Raw genomic sequence first — 16815 nt, 5'->3', positions numbered from 1 at the left:
TTTTAAACAGCTTTATTGAGATACAGTACATATACCTTGCAACTTACCCTTTTAAAGTGTACGATTCAACGGCTTTTAGTATAAAATTGTGCATATATCATTACAATTAATTTTAGAACATTTCCATTAACCCAGAAAGTAACCCCATGCTTTTTAGCTGTCACCCCCTCCCAGTCCCTCCAGCCCTCCAGCCCCAGACAGTCACTAATCTACTTTCAATCTCCATACATTTGCCTCTTCCGGACATTTCATATAAATGAACTCATACAAATGTGGCCTTTTGTGACGGGCTTCTTTTCACTGATTATAATGTTTTCAAGGTCCATCTATGGTGGAGCATGTGTCAGTACATCGTTCCTTTTTCTTGCCAAGTAATATTCCATTGTATGGATATGCCACATTTTATTTATCCATTGGTTGACTGATGGACATTTGGTTTGTTTCCAGTTTTTGGCTATTATGAATAATGCTGCTATGAACATTTACATACAACTTTTTGTGTGGTTATATGTTCTCAGTTCTCTTGGGTTTATACTTAGGAATGGAAGTGCTGGGTCATATGGTAACCATGTTTATGAGCCCAGCCTTTTAGCTCTGGCTTTCTCAGACCTTGGGGGCTGCTGATGGGAGACTTGTCACTCCCAGTGGCCAGGGTCTGTGGATCAAGTCTCCACCCCACTTTGGACTTAATTTTAGAAACTTCAAGTACTATGTTTTCTGAACTTGAGACATTTTCACAGGCTGAATGTACTTGTTTACCGAGCACCCAGATGGAAAAAATCAAAGCCATCCCAGTGCCCCAAAAGCCCCCTCGTGCTTCTGTCCAGTCTTTCCCCTGCCATGGAAAACACGACCCCAACTTCTAACACCACAGATGAGTTCATGAACTTTGTCCGAGTGGAATTATGTGGATCATGGTCTTTCATGTCTGCCTCTCTTGCTCAACTTCAGGTTGTCAGAGTTCCTGCATTCTCAAGGCTGTATGCACCACCTTTTTTGTCATTCCTTCTGCTTTTAATGGAACACTTTGGACTTGGCATCTTGAAACAAGACACAGGGCTTCACGGTCTCGTGGGCGTGCGTCTCTGTGTGTGTTCTCAGGCCTGTCAGGGAGGGAAGTGGGGAGGCTGGGAAAGTGTATGTGATGACCTAGTCCTGGCCCCAAGGCACATGTGCCTCTAGGAGGCCCCTACCTGGCCCTCCCACTTAAGCCTCTCCTCTTGGACTCTGTCAAAGTTCTGTTATTCTGGGTTTGACTTGAGGCCAAGGGGCGGAGCTGGCAGGCATCCCAGGTAAACAAGAGCAGCTGGAAAGGAGAGGGACTCTTGGGGGTGGAAAGATAGACCTGATCAGACCTCCATTCCACAGGGGCTTTTTTGGAGGCCTGTGCCCCGTGTATCCTAGCACTTGGTGGGAAGGGAGGGTTCCAGTAGAAATCGGGCCTCCTCTAGGCTAGGCCGTGCCCTGGGGAAGGCAGGCTGCCTGGGTTCAAGTCTCCCCACTCTGCACCTTACCAGCTGTAAAATGGGGGGAAAAACTGGATAGGATTGTTTCAGAAGTGAAGAACTCAGTGCATATAAATGTTGCTGACCTGGAGGAAAGTGGGCTGTTATGGTTAGAATGTGCCAGGAGCCAGCTGAATATTTTATGGACACTGTTATATTGAACTTACACACCAGTCATGAAAGTAGACACCAAATCATCCCCATTCGACAGATGAGGAAGCAGAGGCACAGAGAGGTTGAGAACCTGCCTTAAGCCACACTGTGAACCCGTGGCAGAGCCAGGATTTGATCCCAGGTCTGCTTGGCTCCAGAATCCAGGCCCGTTTGGCTCCAGAATCCAGGCCCCTGCCACCCGGGCTATGAGCCGAGCTTTCGGTATGGGCCCAGTAGCTCTGAGCTGCCGCGGAGCTGTGCCCAGCACTGTTGTGTAGGGCCCCAGACTCAACCCTTGCCTCTGGTTTGTGGAGAAGGAGCTCAGGCTCTTTTCCCCTGTCTCTAATGGGCCCACGTGACCAGCAAAACCTTCCTCCTTCCTGGGTTCCTGGCTAGTGAGCTCTCAGGGGTGGGGCAGGCCTAGGGGGTGGTCAGGAGGGGCCTCCCAATCTGTCCAGCATTGGCAGACCTGGCCGGGGCAGCCCTGTCTCTCTTTAGGAGGCGAGGCAGTCAGGCCTGGGAGCTAGAGTCGGCAGTACCGCGTCCACTTGGTGACCCCCTTGTGTGAGGTGTGCCCTGACTCTGTTCTTGGGGTGCTCCAGAGCATGGGCCAGGCACATCAGCAGCTGGTCCTAAGCCAGGCTAACCTGAGTGTTGTAAAGGGCTCTCTACCATATGCCCAAGGGGAACAGAGCTTGAAGCAGTTGGCTGCAGTCCAGGAAGGCTTCACAGAGCAGGTCTCCCTGGAGCAGGGTTTTGAAAGCTGAGTTCCTTAGGTGGAGATGATTGGAAGGGTGTTCTTACAAAGGGAGCAGCCATAGGTATCGGCTACTCAACTCCATGCCCCCAAGCCCTTGTCTTGCCATCTCTGTTTTTCAGGGGCTGGAAGCCTGGAAATGATATTTGCCAGAGCCCCTCGCTAGCTGTTTCTGGTGAGGATCTGCCAGTGGGGAGAAGGCAGGAGGATGAGAGATGCCAGCCTGCCTCTGGCTCCTACCAGGGCTGACTTCGGCAGGATTTGTAGATTCGGCAGCTCTGTTGGTTCCAGAGCTGGAGTGACAGTGCCTCCAGCAGCTTGGCGGTGGGGACCGGCTCCTGGGCTCCTGAGCATCCTGCGTGGCCGCTGCTTCCCGATTTCTGGGTACCACTCCTTCTCCCTCTGCTCTTCCAGCATCTCAGATGTTTTTGGAGTCAGTTTCCCTTGTGAACTCCCTCTCCACCTGAAATAGCCGACTGTTTTCTATTTTCTTGCTGGTCACTAATTGATAAAATGCTCAGGCCATCAAGGCCAGACCCAGGTGTAGTTTTTAAGGAACAGAAGGATTTAGCACCCCGAAAATGTGATGTCACACTTTGATTTATTTTTTGCGTGCATGTCAGATGTTTCAACGTGGGTTTCCTGAAGGCAGAGACTGTCTTCCATCATCTATTTAATCAACAGACATTGATTAGCGCTTCGTTGGTGGGGAATGAGATGAATGACCAAATCCCCACGCTCCTGGAATCAGTCTAGACTTGGAACCATTCAATTGAAACTGAGTCCCCTGAAACTGAGTTCCCCTGCTGAGTTTATGATTCATCTTTCTCTGTCCAAAACTTTATTCACTTTCTTGTCCCACCCCTGTTCCCCTAAGGATTGAAGAGTATCAACAAAAAGAGGGGATTGAAACCAAGCAGGACCTTGTGGGGTCTTCCCAGGTACAAAAGTCCCTCTGTGTCCCCTGTTTCTTGTTTGTTAAAAAAAAAGGCTTTAGTCTCCTAGGCCTTCCCTGAGTTCCAAAGAGCAGATTCAAGCAGTTAATGATGAAGACCATAGAGTCACAGGGCTCCCAGTTCCTCCTGAAAGGATATAGATAACGATCTGATGCGTATCTTTGAGTTGCTCTGTAGAAACTAAGAACCCCCGCCCTGCCCAGGTGGAGGATGGCGGCTACATGCTGACCACAAGCACGTACCCCAGACTGGTTGGAACCAGAAGGTTGAGATTCCTGAAACATCACCTGTTACCTCACCACCAACCAATCAGAAGAAGGTCCACAAGCTGATCGCGCATCCTGAGACCATATCCCCTCACACTGTCTTTCCCCTGAAAGCCATCGGGGTGTTCAGGTCTTTTGAGCATGAGCTGCCCATTCTCCTTGCTTGGCGCCCTGCAAATAAAACCTTACTTTGCTGCAAACACCCACTGTCAGAGTTTGGCTTTCTGTGTGGCAGGCATACGAGCCCTTGCTTGGTAACACAATGTAGTAGCCAGTAGCCACCTGCAGCCATGGAGCACTTGAAATGCAGCTAGTTCGAATTGAAACAGGCTGTCAGTGTAAAATACACACCACATTAAAAGACTTTGTATGAAAATTAAGAATGTAAAATATCTCACTCATAATTTTTATGTTGATTATGTGTTGCAATACAATATTTCAGACATATTAGTTTAAATTAAATGCATTATTAAAATGTATTTTACCTGTTTCTTTTTCTCTTTTTAATATGGCCACTAGAAAGTTTAAATTACATATATGGCTTGCATTTGTGGCTCACGTTATATTTCTACTGGACAGTACTGGTCTTACGGGAGCTGAGTTGAAACACATTGATCCAGCATTTATTAGTATCTGTTTAAGAGATTCTTGGTCTCTGCCCTTGGGACTTCAGACAGGATGGGGAGCGGGACAGGTATATCAACATGGAACTAAAAGTCACTGTGATAAATGTTTGAGTTGTCCATGTTCCAGGGTTCTGAGAAGAAATCTGGGTAGGCTTCACAGAAGAGGTGACTTTAGTGTTAAGCATTATAAGATGAATAGGAGTTCACAAGCTGGGTAAGGAAAAAGAGGGGCACTCCAAGCTAAGAGGTTGACAAGTACACAGGATGTTAGAAGAGATACAGGTAGTTCATTCTGGTCTGAACATGGTTTGTTTGGAGAAGAGGCTGGAGGTGGAGCTGGACAGTTGTAGAGCATTGAATGCCAGTAAAGTTTAGGTCTGAGGGAGGCGCTGAGGCTAGGGAAAGGCCCTTAGGCAGGAAGTGGCTGGTCCAGATGTTAAGTGAGCTCACCCACCCAGCCTCCTCAAAAGCATGCAGCGAACAGACCAGACCTGGTTTGAATGTGAAAAATAAACTCTTTTATTTCCGTACTTGCTCTTTGTGGCTCAAAAGCACATCTACTGCTTGCTTGGAACCCAAGAGTATTTATAAAACCATAGAGAAATCGAGCAATATGTATACAGAATAGAACATATATATTTCGGCTCAAGTGCTTCTTCCTGTGCAAAGCAGAAAGTTCTAAGTGCATCAGCGTGACTTTCCCCAAATCCCTCTCTGGGATTTGGGGGACTCTGGAGTCTTTGACCCCACTCCAGATACAGAATTCTCCCCACTTCCCTCTTCCAGGCTGAGGGAGGCCCAGTCACATGGAGAGAACGAGGGGTAAAGTCAGAGATAGCAACTTGTGGGGTCCCCGAGCTTAGTCAGGGGCAAAGGCTGTGTTCCAGGGTCCTGGCTCTTCAAAGAGGGGTTGGCTGAGATGCCAGCCTTGTTGGTGAGTGACCAGCACAGGCAACTAAGGCTCCTGTGAAGTCTACACATTGTGGTGGGTGGGGTCATGGGTAGGTCAGGGGCCTCCGGGGCTCTTTTCCCCTAGAACTGGACTCTGAAGGAAGATGCCTGGGCACAGGTGGGGGACTCAGACAGGGCTGGGGGCAGGAAGGTGGTCATGGTCATGGTCTCATTCTCCAAAACATCCTGGCCTGTGACCTAAGGCTCTGTGAAGCCGGGGAGTAAGACTCAATGTCATTGGCAAGGCTGAGTCATATAAGGCACCAGAAGTGCAGAGCTGAAGGGACCTTGGAGATGAGCTGGTTCAACCACTCTGTGACCGATGAGCAGGCTGAGGCCCAGAGAGGGGAAGGCGGTGGCTGGCCAGACTTGGGGCTCAAACCCAGGGCTCTAACCCCTCCAGTTTCCTCCCCACCTCCTCATCCTAACTAGATCCTTTTTGATCAGGCCCCAGATGGCCTCTCTGACAGTCAGGTCAGGGCTGGTGTGGTGAACGAGGCCCTGGACTCAGAGTCAGAAGGCCTGGCTCCAGTCCCGTACCTCCGTATTAAGCAGGCTTGCGAGTACCAGCGGTGCCGGGCGGGCCACCTCCCTTCTCCAGGCTGCAGTCTCCTCACTTTCAAAGCGGCTCCCACTCTGCAGTTTTCCATGGCAGTTACATGGGTTGGTGGTCGTGTGAGCCCAGGAAGCACTTAGTAGGTGCCTCACAGTTGTGGCGTGCGGGGGTGCTATTGGGCCGGGGCTGCTGGGATATGGGGGGAGCTTGGGTCTGGACTATTCCTGGGACCCTCCCGATCTGCACCTGCTCAGGCTCTGCCAACGGCCCCTGGGGCCTGGGCACAATCTGGGGAAGGGGTTCAGGACACCCCAGGGAGCTGAGTTCCTTGATCTGGTCACTGGGCACGCTGTTTTTCGCCTGCTCCCAGGGAAGGGGCTCTGGAGTTGATCAAACAATATGGCAGGTGGTCAGTGGCTTTCCAAATGGCATCTGGGCTGGGAAGGGAGGCTGGAGTCCCTCCTCCCCGGCACACCCCCCAGGCCCAGTCAGCCAAGATCAGGGCTCCTACTGTGGAGGCACAAAACATTCCTCACAGGTGAGGGAGGTGGGGAGCCAGGCTCAGGGGGACCAGATGGGCCGGAAGTACATTTGATTCCAAAGAGGCCCCATAGGCAGCCCACCCTGCCCTGGGGTCTGGGGCCCAATAAGGGGCAAATTTTGCTCATTACCTTGGGATAAAGATTGGGGTCAAGTTGGGGGCCCTCGGCTGGCACGGGGGCCCTTAGGAGGTGTTAACAATGACGTTCCTGAAGCCCTTCACGGCCTTCAGCCTGTCGCTCTCGAAGTTCACCACCAGCTTGTGGCGGCCCGCATTCAGGGGCAGCAGGTCCACCCTCACCTTGACTTCCTCCCCCGCCTCCACGGGGTGCGGGCTGGGAGAGAGAGAGAAAGAGGGTGAGATCAGGGCCCTGGCCTGGTCCCCACAATGGGGACAGGCCAGGATGACACGTGACTACTGAGGTCTTAGCCTAGAAACTCCATGGATGTATAGCTTTGTGCCGACAGGATAAAATGGGTCCCGCTCACCACTCTCCGAAGGCCTGGGCCATCTGCCCTCCTGTGTGTAGAGGGGCTGGTGTGTGTGTGTGTGTGTGTGTGTGTACATGAAAGTGGATGGTGTGCTTGGGGGTAAGAGTGGATGCTCATGTGACCACATGCATGAAAATGCATTGAGCTGTACATACGTGACTTGTATGCTTTATGTAAATTACAATGAAAAAGTGAAAAAGAAGTGTGTATGCTCGTAAGTGTATGTATATATAAATATGTCTCCATGAGGGTACACCACACAGGCATGCATGTACACCTGTGTGTATGTGAGAACTCGGGTGTCCCGAGGTGGGTGCTTAGTGAATGTGTACCTGTTTAGGTTTGTGAACACATGTGCACAGAACGCAGCTAACGTGTGGGTATTTGGGCATAGACACGGGGGAATATTAGGCAGGTGTGTGGGTGGGTGTGTGGAAAGGGAGAATAGGGGGTTACGGGCCTGGGTTCAGTGCCGGAGGGCGCCCTTCCCCCCGCAGCATCTGCCCTCTGCTCCCAGGCCCCCAAGCTGGAGGGACCAGCACTTACATGTCCACGGTCTTCTGCTCCTTGGTCAGGCCCGCCCCCTCCACAGTGAAGGTGCAGCCTGACAGCGGCACGGTGAGCGGGTTCCGCAGGGACACCTCAGCCACCAGCTTGCGATTCTGCTTGGGCTCTCCCAGGATCTAGAGGAGGCATGGGGCAGATGTCAGGGGCAGCACGGAGGGAGAGCAGCCCACAGCCCCTCAAGGGCATGCAGGGTCCCAAATGGGCCATCTCCATCTTTGCTGCAGTTTGGCCCAATGTCTGCCCAGCTCTGCCGCTAACATTCCTCGCCTCATCTGGAAAACACAGATGATGACACCTGCCCAGGCCTCCTTCATGGAGCTGAAGTGAGGCTCCATGCAACCCACAGGATGTTTAAAATGCCTCCCTCATTCTAGGGTCTAGGGTGGAAAGATCAGAGTCTTTGGAGCCAGGCTGATCTCTGCCCCTTTCTCACTGTGTGACCTTGGCAAAGTTACTACCCTCTCTGAGCCTTGGTTTCTTCATAGAAGAGAAATGCCTGACTGCAGGGTTCTCATGAGGATTAACTGAGCTAATATGTGCAAGCTCCTAGCAGACTGTCTGGCACACAGTGCTCACTCCCTCCTGCTCTGCTCTTTACCATTTATTTGTAACTGCAGCGTTTGGGGATCTGGGGCTGTGACTCCTCTAAGTGAATCACTATGATGACCATGAAGTTGGTGATAAGAGTAGTCAGTTTCTATTGAGCCCTCATAATGTGCTGGATATGGTTCTATGTGCTTCCTGTAGACGCACATTTAATCTTTACAACACCCATTTTATAGATGAATAAATGGACTCCAGAGTCTGTGCCCTTAACAACACATCCCTTCCTGCCCCACCAGGGCCCCAGGACCTGGGGATCTAGCATTAGTAGTTTAGCTTTTAAGGGTCCATGAGTCTGAGATCCCTAAGTGCCATGATCCTACTACTCTGGGATTTTAGGATTCATTCCTAGAGGCTGTGAGTCCCAAATTCTGCTTCATGATGCTTTTCTTTGATGAACCTAGGATCTGAGGAACCTGGGGCATCAGAGATCTTGAGGTTGCAGGGAGGGAGGTGCATGCACGTGTGGGGACCTGTCCAGGGACCCAGGCCAGCCCTTACCCGAATCTTGATTTCTGGATTCTCCAGATAGATGTCCCTCTCAGCCAGCAGGTAGCTGTTGGCAGCTGGCTCAACGAACAGGCCCCGCACCTTGATGAGGTTCGACTCGGTCAGATAGTCACAATACTTTTCGTAGAGGATTCGAAGGGGAATGCTCTTCTCTGCAGGAGGGGAGAGGGGAGAGCGCTCATGACATCTGAATCGTGGCCCCCACCTCTCCTATGGCATCTCCACAAGGCACAGAGAGGGCAAGGAATGAACTCGAGGTCACACAGCTGGTGAATGGAGGGGCATGTCCCAGCACTTGCCCTCACCTGCCCTGGCTCCAAGGCTCCCAGGGAGGAAGTGGGGAGGGGAGGATTGGGCTTTAATCCTGCCTCTGCCCTTCACTGACTGGGGATGCTGGGCAAGTCACTCCACCTCTCAGAACCTCCATTTCCCCCCATGAGGTCGGTAGAATTGTACCCATTTACAGATGAGGAAACACTTCTGCCAGGAAGTGTTCAGATCAGGAGAGCTGGCCCTGCTTGGCCACTGTCTGACTGTGTGAGCCTGGGAAGATGACCTCCCCTCTCTGTTCCCTCTCTGTTCCCTGGGACATCTGGCACCCGCTGGGCACAGCTAAGATCAGAGGTCATTTCAGAGCAAAAGCCACACAAGTGATGGGGTGAGAAAAAAGCCGGCAGGGCCAACCCCTCCTGCTGCAGAGAAGCAAAGTGTGGATTGCAGCCCCATTTCTCTGACAAGAACACTGAAGCCTTAGGGCACCAGGAGTCAGCTTACAGAAGGCAGGAAGGAGCAGTGAAAAGGGTACAGGACTGATTCTCCACAGGCCCTGCTTGTTCACTCGGTCGCAGGGAACCTTGGGAAAAATCTCTTCTGCTCCTCAGGCTTCCCCCCATCAAATAACAATGTTGGAGGGATGGTCTTGGGGCTCCATGGAGCCCAGCCAACCTCTCCTCACTGTCCCAGTGCCATGATGGGAGATGCTGTTTCTTCTTTTTCTACCATCTGTCCCCTCCGTCCCTGCACTAGACCAGCGTTTCCCAAACTCCAGCCATTCATGTGATTTTTCACATGTCTGAGTAACTCCTCATTAAATAATTTTTCTTTCAGTCCCCACGCTTTACACTTTTTAACCTTTTTTGCTTAGGGAACCTTTTCATCATTATTTGCAGAAAACCTGTCTCATTTACCATAAGTAGAAGGAAGCTGGTAAAAACAAACAAAGTCATGTTTATTCAGTTCGGGCCGATACTCTCATCTGCTGAGGGCTCTGAGTTTGAGGTCTGAGCTTACTGTTAAAGGGGGAGGTTAGCAAGGGTCTGGGGTGTCCGGGCCAGTGAGCACCCGTTGGGAGGTCCTCTCTAGGGCCGTGAAGGCCCGAACAGATGGTCACCTTCTCTCTGCATGAGTCAAGGTCCAGTTCCTGGCTGGGCACATTGGTGTTCCCCGTCCCACTCTCTGGAAAATGTGTGCCCAGCCCTCTAGTCACTCATTCCTGGGGTGGATCTGCCCCAACCTCTGCTCAGATGGCGTGGGGGGAAAACAAAAAAACCAAAGCTTCTGCCAAAAAGGACAAAAAGGAGTGAAAGTTCCTGGGTCAGGACCTGGTGGAGCAGAGTAGAAACTCTGACCAGCTTCACAGGAAAGAAGGAAACCATTGTCCTCCAGGAGCCTGGAGGAGGTGGCCCCAGCTGTTAACTTTTCCAGGAGGCTTAGGCCAGGGTGGGGCTGGACCTTTGAGAACTGCTGTCTACAGGCCAGGGGCCTTGGCCTTGGCTTCGGGCCAGATGCTGGCTGAAAGAGGGAAACATTTGTGGTTAATGTCTGTTCATTCCTTAGATGATTCCTTTGATCATCACAGAGATCACGCTGCCTGCATTCCTCATGACCCACCTGGAGGGGTGAGGGTATCCAGAGAGAGAGAAGGGGTGGGTGGCAGGAAGGGAGAGAGCAAGGAGGCGGGGTGGGGTCAGCTGGATTCAATTCAGCTGTCCTAGGCCTGGCTTCCTGTCCGCTAGCACATGGAAATCCCCCAGATCTTATCATCAAAGAATAACCAGTAAGTCAGCCAGAGTTCAGGGTCTCACAGGGTGGGAGAATCACTCTCAGGTTGACTTTGGCCTTGGAGGCCTCAATAGGGCATCCTGGCCTAGGCCCACCTGAGGGCAACACGCAGTACCACTGCCCTTCTCTGCCCTCTCCCGACAGGCTGTGCCCCTCAGAGGTCTCCGTAGCAGGAGGGACCCCTCCGCTGTGAACACATCCCCAGGAAGAAACCCTGGCGGCTGTGGCTGAAGCAGAAGAATGCTGCGAAGGGCCTGAGGGTATCTGGGAGGCAAAGGGTGACCCAACAGCAGCCTGGGTGGAAGTTATTCTGGCATCCCTGGCTCAGGTTGGAGTTCACCTTATGATACACATTCCAGGAAAGGCACTTCCTCCCTTTGAAGCGGTTCTGAGCGTGAGGAAGAACTGACACGTGTGCATTCACACAAAAGGGCTGGAAGGGCTCTTCAAAGATGAGCCAGCCTTTGTACAAATGGGGAACCCGGGGCCTGGAATGGAGAAGAGAAATACCCAGGAGCCCACATCCTGTGAGCAGAATTGCAGGAACTAGGACCTCGGTATCCTGACCACCCCACACACCTGTAGGGATGGAGCCCTGCCCCTGACTCGGGGCCTGGATGTGGAGATGAGAGCTGAGTCCTCTGCATACCAGCAAGGTTGGCAGTGACTCAGGAAGCGCTGAGCCCGGCCCTGAGACCATTGCCTGGCACAGCAGGGTTCAGGAAAGATGCTTTTCGGCCTCCCCACACCTGTTGGCACTTGCCCAGCGGAAAAGTGAAGAGCCCTGCCGCGTCCAGGCACCATCATACACTTTCTAGATCCTTCCTGAGCACACATCTCCCTTGCAGCCTATGAGGGGCATGCTAATGCCCCATTTGATGGATGGGTGTGATTCAAGGCCCAAGGTTATACATCTAGAAGGCGGGAGAGGTTCTTCCCTGGTGGTCCAGTGGTTAAGACTCCGAGCTCCCAATGCAGGGGGCACAGGTTGGATCCCCGGTCAGAGAACTAAGATCCCACATGCCACATGGCGCAGCCAAAATTAATATTAATAATAGAAGGTGGGAGAGGCCAGATTCAAAGCCAAGTCTAGCCTCCGAACACGCCTTTTAGCAGCATAAGTGTTGGGGCCCCAGCCCTGGTGCCACGTGGCTCTGCCCCTAGTTTGCTGCTGCTCAGGGACCCTGACAGAGGGTCTGCTCTGTCCCGGCGTGTGGTTCCAGGGTGCCTGAGGTGGGCCTGAGATAGAGGCCCCAGGGTTGACTGATGTTCTACTCAGATCATGCTGACCCCAGGTCCTCTCCCAACTCGAAGACCCCCCCCTGCCCTCCCCATGTCCACAGGCTCCGAGTGCAGGAACAGAGAATGGGCTGCTGGGGGGGATAGGAGACTGGGCTCCGTGCTGCCTCCCTAAGTGACCTCGGCAGCCGCAACCCCTCTCAGGGTCTCCAGCTTAATTTTAGGGAGATAACCAGTAGTGGTGACAAAGCCAGCAGTGAAAAAAGGGATCAAGGGGACGATGACTGTGCAGGCGTCCGACCAAGAAGCCAGAGCGACAGAGGCTCTGCCCAGGGTTGAGGGCTGGAGGAGCTACTGACATCATTTCAGCCCCAAACGGGGAAGGGGATCTGCTCCCAGGGAGGTCGGGCCAGGCACTGGAGCCGTGGAAGAGGAGAAGATCAGGGCTTTTCCTTTCCTATCACTGTTAGAGCCACACTGTCCGGTATGGCAGCTTCCGGCCACATGCGGCTGTTTAAGTGAAATTAAAACTTTAGTCCCATAATTACACCAGCCACACTGCAAGCGCACAACAGCCACATGGAGCTAGTGGCCACCATACTGGACAACGCAGATACAGGACATCCTTATATCACAGAAAGTTCTCTGGGTAGTACTGGTCTTGAATCTCTTCTCTCTGAGCCTGAGAACCTCCAGAGAAATAGGAGAGGTTCTCCAAGGGGCTCTGGGGAGAGGCACCTGTAGTGTGAGTTGCTGGAGACGGAGGAAAGGAATTTGCTGGAAGGGGCAGCAGAGAGTCTGGGAAAGCAGTTAGGGGTCCTGCGAAGATGAGATGGAATGAAATAGAATAGTTGCTACGAGTACAGGTTCAAGTCTCCGTCCTGTCACTTCCTGTGTGGCCTTGGGAAAGTTACTTAACCTCTCTGTGCTCAGTCTTCTCATCTGGAAAATGGAGCCATAAAAGAATCCACCTCCTACTTTTGTTATAAGAAGGAACTGGGTTGCTATTTATAAAGTGCCAAGGACAGGGCCTGACCCACAGTGAGGGCAATGGGAGTGTCTGTGAGGTAGATGGCACACGTTCAGCTATCAGGGCACGACCTAGCATGTCGTCAGGGTGGTCAACAGCTGCTCCAGGAACACAGGGCCTTACCAGAGAAAGGCTCCAGGGAAAAGTTGAGCAGGTCCTTGGTGCCACAGTTGGGTCCCAGGATCCCGTTGTAGCTGACGGTGCGGGCACAGAGCAGGAGGCAGCCAGCATGGTCCTCGGCAGTGTTGTTGGTGATGTGGGCAAAGACGTCAAAGTCGCTGCCCCTGTTCATGCCCTGGCCCGCACGGATCCGCATGGCCACCCCTGTCTCCTCTTTACCAGCCAGTTTGTTCTGGTGGTTGGCCCTTGTGAAGGCTTCCCTCTCCTCTGCGGACCCTGTGGGGACGGGGAAGAGAGCTTCATCACAGCTGGAAGGGGGATCAATGAGAAGGAGGCTGGGAGCAGGGCAAGCTGGCTTCTCAGAGTTCTGGTGACTCAGAGCACCCCCTGAGGGAGCCCCTTCTTTACATTACTGTGCCAGGAGGAGGAAAGACTATTTTATTTACTTTCCACACGTGAGCTCCTATACATCCCTCAAAACCCATCCCCAAATGACCCCTCTTCCAGGACGCCTTCTCTGACTCCTCCTTTCCCAGGATGAAAGAGTCACAATGTCTTTTGGAGTTTCATAGCTGCCTATTGCCTGTCATGGTGTTTTGGCCCACCAGGTTTTTTTCCTGTTCATATGCTTACACTCTCAAGCCTCTTGAGGACTAAGATTGTGTTTTACTTAATCTTAAGTCATACCCAATGCCTACAACAGTGTTTGGTGCCTAGTAGGCACTGATACAATGAGAACTTTCTCACCTCTAAGCATTTGCACAGGGACCAATTCTACCTGAAATCCTTTCCCTCCTTTCTCTACCTGTTGAGCTTTCCAGCAGGAATGACTGCCCCCTGCTTTATATTCCATTTACTTCTCCCCATGTGCCTTTTATTTTTGTCCCCAGTGTTGTTGGGTACATATTTATTTCTTCTATCAAATCATCAGCTCTAGACCTTTCAGAGGCCAGGGAAAGCATCTTTTCCTTCTGTTTTAGCCCTTCCCACTGGAGCACGGCCACTTAATACCCAATCCCAAGTCAGTCCTGGAGAGTCAACGGGGGTCAGATAAAGCCTGTGGTTTCTTAGTCACTTCTGTGAACCCTACTGTGCTTGGCACACCGTAGATGCTTAGAAAATATCTGTCTATTGAACTGGCCATTGGATGTGCTCAAATCCAATTTTTAAAATAAACCACATCTTTTTCCCACTACTGATTTAATATTAGTAGCAGAAAGAAGCTTCATCTTTGTGTCTGATTGAGCCCATCTTATTATCTTTAAGTTTCTTTTGGTCCATTTCTCTTTAAACCTTTCCAATCTACCTTCATGCCCACTTCCCCACCTGTGTGTGAAATGCTAAAACAATTAACACTACAGAGTTCCAGGAACTTCTCTTCCGTGGCCCCTCTGGACTTCCAAGCCTCTTCAGCACAAATACGTTGCAATAAAAAAGCATGGAGGGGGCTTCCCTGGTGGCGCAGTGGTTGAGAGTCCGCCTGCTGATGCAGGGGACACGGGTTCGTGCCCCGGTCTGGGAAATCCCACATGCCGCGAAGCAGCTAGGCCCGTGAGCCATGGCCGCTGAGCCTGTGCGTCCGGAGCCTGTGCCCCGCAACGGGAGAGGCCACAACAGTGAGAGGCCCGCGTACTGGAAAAAAAAAAAAAAAAAAAAAAAAGCATGGAGGGACCTCCCTGGTGGTCCAGTGGTTAAGACTCCGTGCTCCCAATGCAAGGGGCCCGGCTTTGATCCCTGGTTGGGGAACTAGATCCCTCATGCTGCAACTAAAAGATCCCGCATGCTACAACTAAAGATCACGCGTGCTGCAGCTAAGACCCAGTGCAGCCAAATAAATAAAATAAAGATTAAAAAAAAAAAAAAGCATGGAACTGACCATCTATTGTTGGCGTTCCCACCACTAATAAGCTCTGTTAAACAACATGGACATCATGATTTTTCTGTGAAGATGAAAGCCTCTCTTGTATAACAGCCATCCCTTTCAGCTTTATTGAGTCAAACCAACAAAGAAAGTGAGGCTTAAAAACCAAATGAAATCTTTTTGTGGAATATAGAATTCTTTTCCTAAATGAATGATCCTTTACCACTGTCCCCCTGCCGCCAGTGTGTTTGTCAAGTTTGCACCTGATTCTAAGGAATTTCTTGAAATGGAGAGTAACCTACAGATCATTGTTGTTTGCAAGCTGCCAGAAAACACACACACACACACACACACACACACACACACACACACACACACACACACACACATGCCCTCTGGGCTAGTAAACAAGCTGCTTATCCGCAAGGCAGTGATAAGCCGAGGGCCCCTACCCTCCGGGTACTTGTAGGTGTGGGTAATGTCCTCCCGCTCGTCTCTGCCCACGCTCTTTGTGCTGATCTTCTGCCCCACGACTAGGGAGCGGTTGATGGACTTGTGCATGGACCCATCATCCTGCCGGATCCAGTCCACCACGTCGGCGTTGACCTCGGCAAAGACAAAAGGGGCGTCGTACTTGGTGCTCAGGTCGCCCACCTTGATGGCACGAACGGGAACCGGGCCACAGCAGTATGTCCCTGGTTGGGAGGAGGAGAAGGGTAAGACGAGCCTGGGCTGAGAGGAGGGTGGTACCTCCAGAATCTTCCACAATTCAACCACACGTAGCCGAAAACCTAGAGACCATATAGCCTTTGACTCAGGGATTCCATTTCTAAGAAGGCAGCATCAGGTAAGAATTAAGAATTCCAGGGGAGGGAGTTCCTTGGTGGTCTAATGGTTAGGACTCTGCGCTTTCACTGCCGGGGCCCTGGGGTTCAACCCCTGGTTGGGAAACTGAGATCTTACAAGGCATGCAACAAGACAAAAAAAAAAAAAAAAGAATTCCAGGGGACCCTGGAACCCAGCTTCTGGGGTTCAAAGCTCAGTCTCTTATTAGCTGTGTGACCTTGGAGAAGTCACTTACCTTCTCTGAGTCCTGGCTTCACGTGGGGATATTTGTACCTACCTAATGAGGATTGGCAAACACTTATCTCTATGTGTTTGATAAACAGAAATGTATCCCAAGGCACTTAAGGAAATGAGGGAGCCAACTGTAGGCAGTACTTTACAAGGGTGTGTGTCTGTCTGGTTTCCTGCCCAGACTGAGAGTAGCAGTCAGTGTCTGACACTGACTCAGGGAGTGTGTGCTAATGAAATGAACAAGAGAGCTAGATGTTTATCTGGGTGTGGTTTACCACTGCCTCAAACTGGTCACAAATTTAAATGTTGAGGACTAGAGGCTTGGTAGCTATATTACAATGCGTCCATTTGATGGAATGTGGTAACATTAAATTAAAATTAAAATCACAGAAAACTATCTGATAGAGAAATGCTAATGATATATGGAGAAGTGACAGGGCCAGGATGAAAGCCCATGTGCAGGAAGAGTTCTTAACCTAGGGTCCATGGAACCCCCAAGGCGCAGCAAATAGAATTCAGGAGTTCATAAACTTGGATGGGAAAAAATTACATCATTATTTCCACTTCCTTCGACTGTGAAAGACCAAAAACCACAGTCTTAGGTGCACTTATGACTTGTCACTCATAAGAACCACAGATATTTTTATCTCTCTTTATAGTTGTTACAGATAACCGGAAATATAGATTGCATTCATCTCTACCACAAAATTATGGAACTTATTGATTCTACTAATAAATCTTGTTATATAGAGCATATATTACTATATCACAAATTTATTTTAAAATTTTTGATAACTATATTGCAATGTAATTGAACCCTAGGTGCTATATTGTGTGTATTTAAAATATTATTCTGAGGAAGGATTCATTTGAAATTATTGGAAGCTGTGTGTGAATGTTAATGAAATTTCTTGGGGGGAAGAGGATAAAGATGCTATTTGACTT

At 50.8% G+C, this 16815-nt stretch overlaps 1 protein-coding gene across 2 annotated transcripts in view; it reads right to left on the bottom strand.

Annotated features, from left to right (window-relative positions):
- Positions 1-4758: 4758 nt before the first annotated feature.
- The window catches only part of TGM2 (transglutaminase 2), a 33723-nt gene continuing 21666 nt past the window's right edge, over positions 4759-16815 (bottom strand). For both annotated transcript variants that reach the window (XM_032605986.1, XM_032605987.1), the window contains 5 exons: positions 15246-15488; positions 12936-13208; positions 8474-8634; positions 7349-7485; positions 4759-6645 (listed from right to left, as the gene is read on the bottom strand). In XM_032605986.1, coding sequence (XP_032461877.1) covers positions 6495-6645; positions 7349-7485; positions 8474-8634; positions 12936-13208; positions 15246-15488 — 965 coding nt within the window. In that variant the 3' untranslated portion in view covers positions 4759-6494. The remainder of the gene's footprint in view (positions 6646-7348; positions 7486-8473; positions 8635-12935; positions 13209-15245; positions 15489-16815) is intronic.

This window comes from Phocoena sinus, chromosome 15 (genome assembly GCF_008692025.1).
Source record: "Phocoena sinus isolate mPhoSin1 chromosome 15, mPhoSin1.pri, whole genome shotgun sequence".
In the NCBI taxonomy this organism is placed as follows: domain Eukaryota; kingdom Metazoa; phylum Chordata; class Mammalia; order Artiodactyla; family Phocoenidae; genus Phocoena; species Phocoena sinus.
This window is presented reverse-complemented; position numbering and strand designations above follow the sequence as displayed.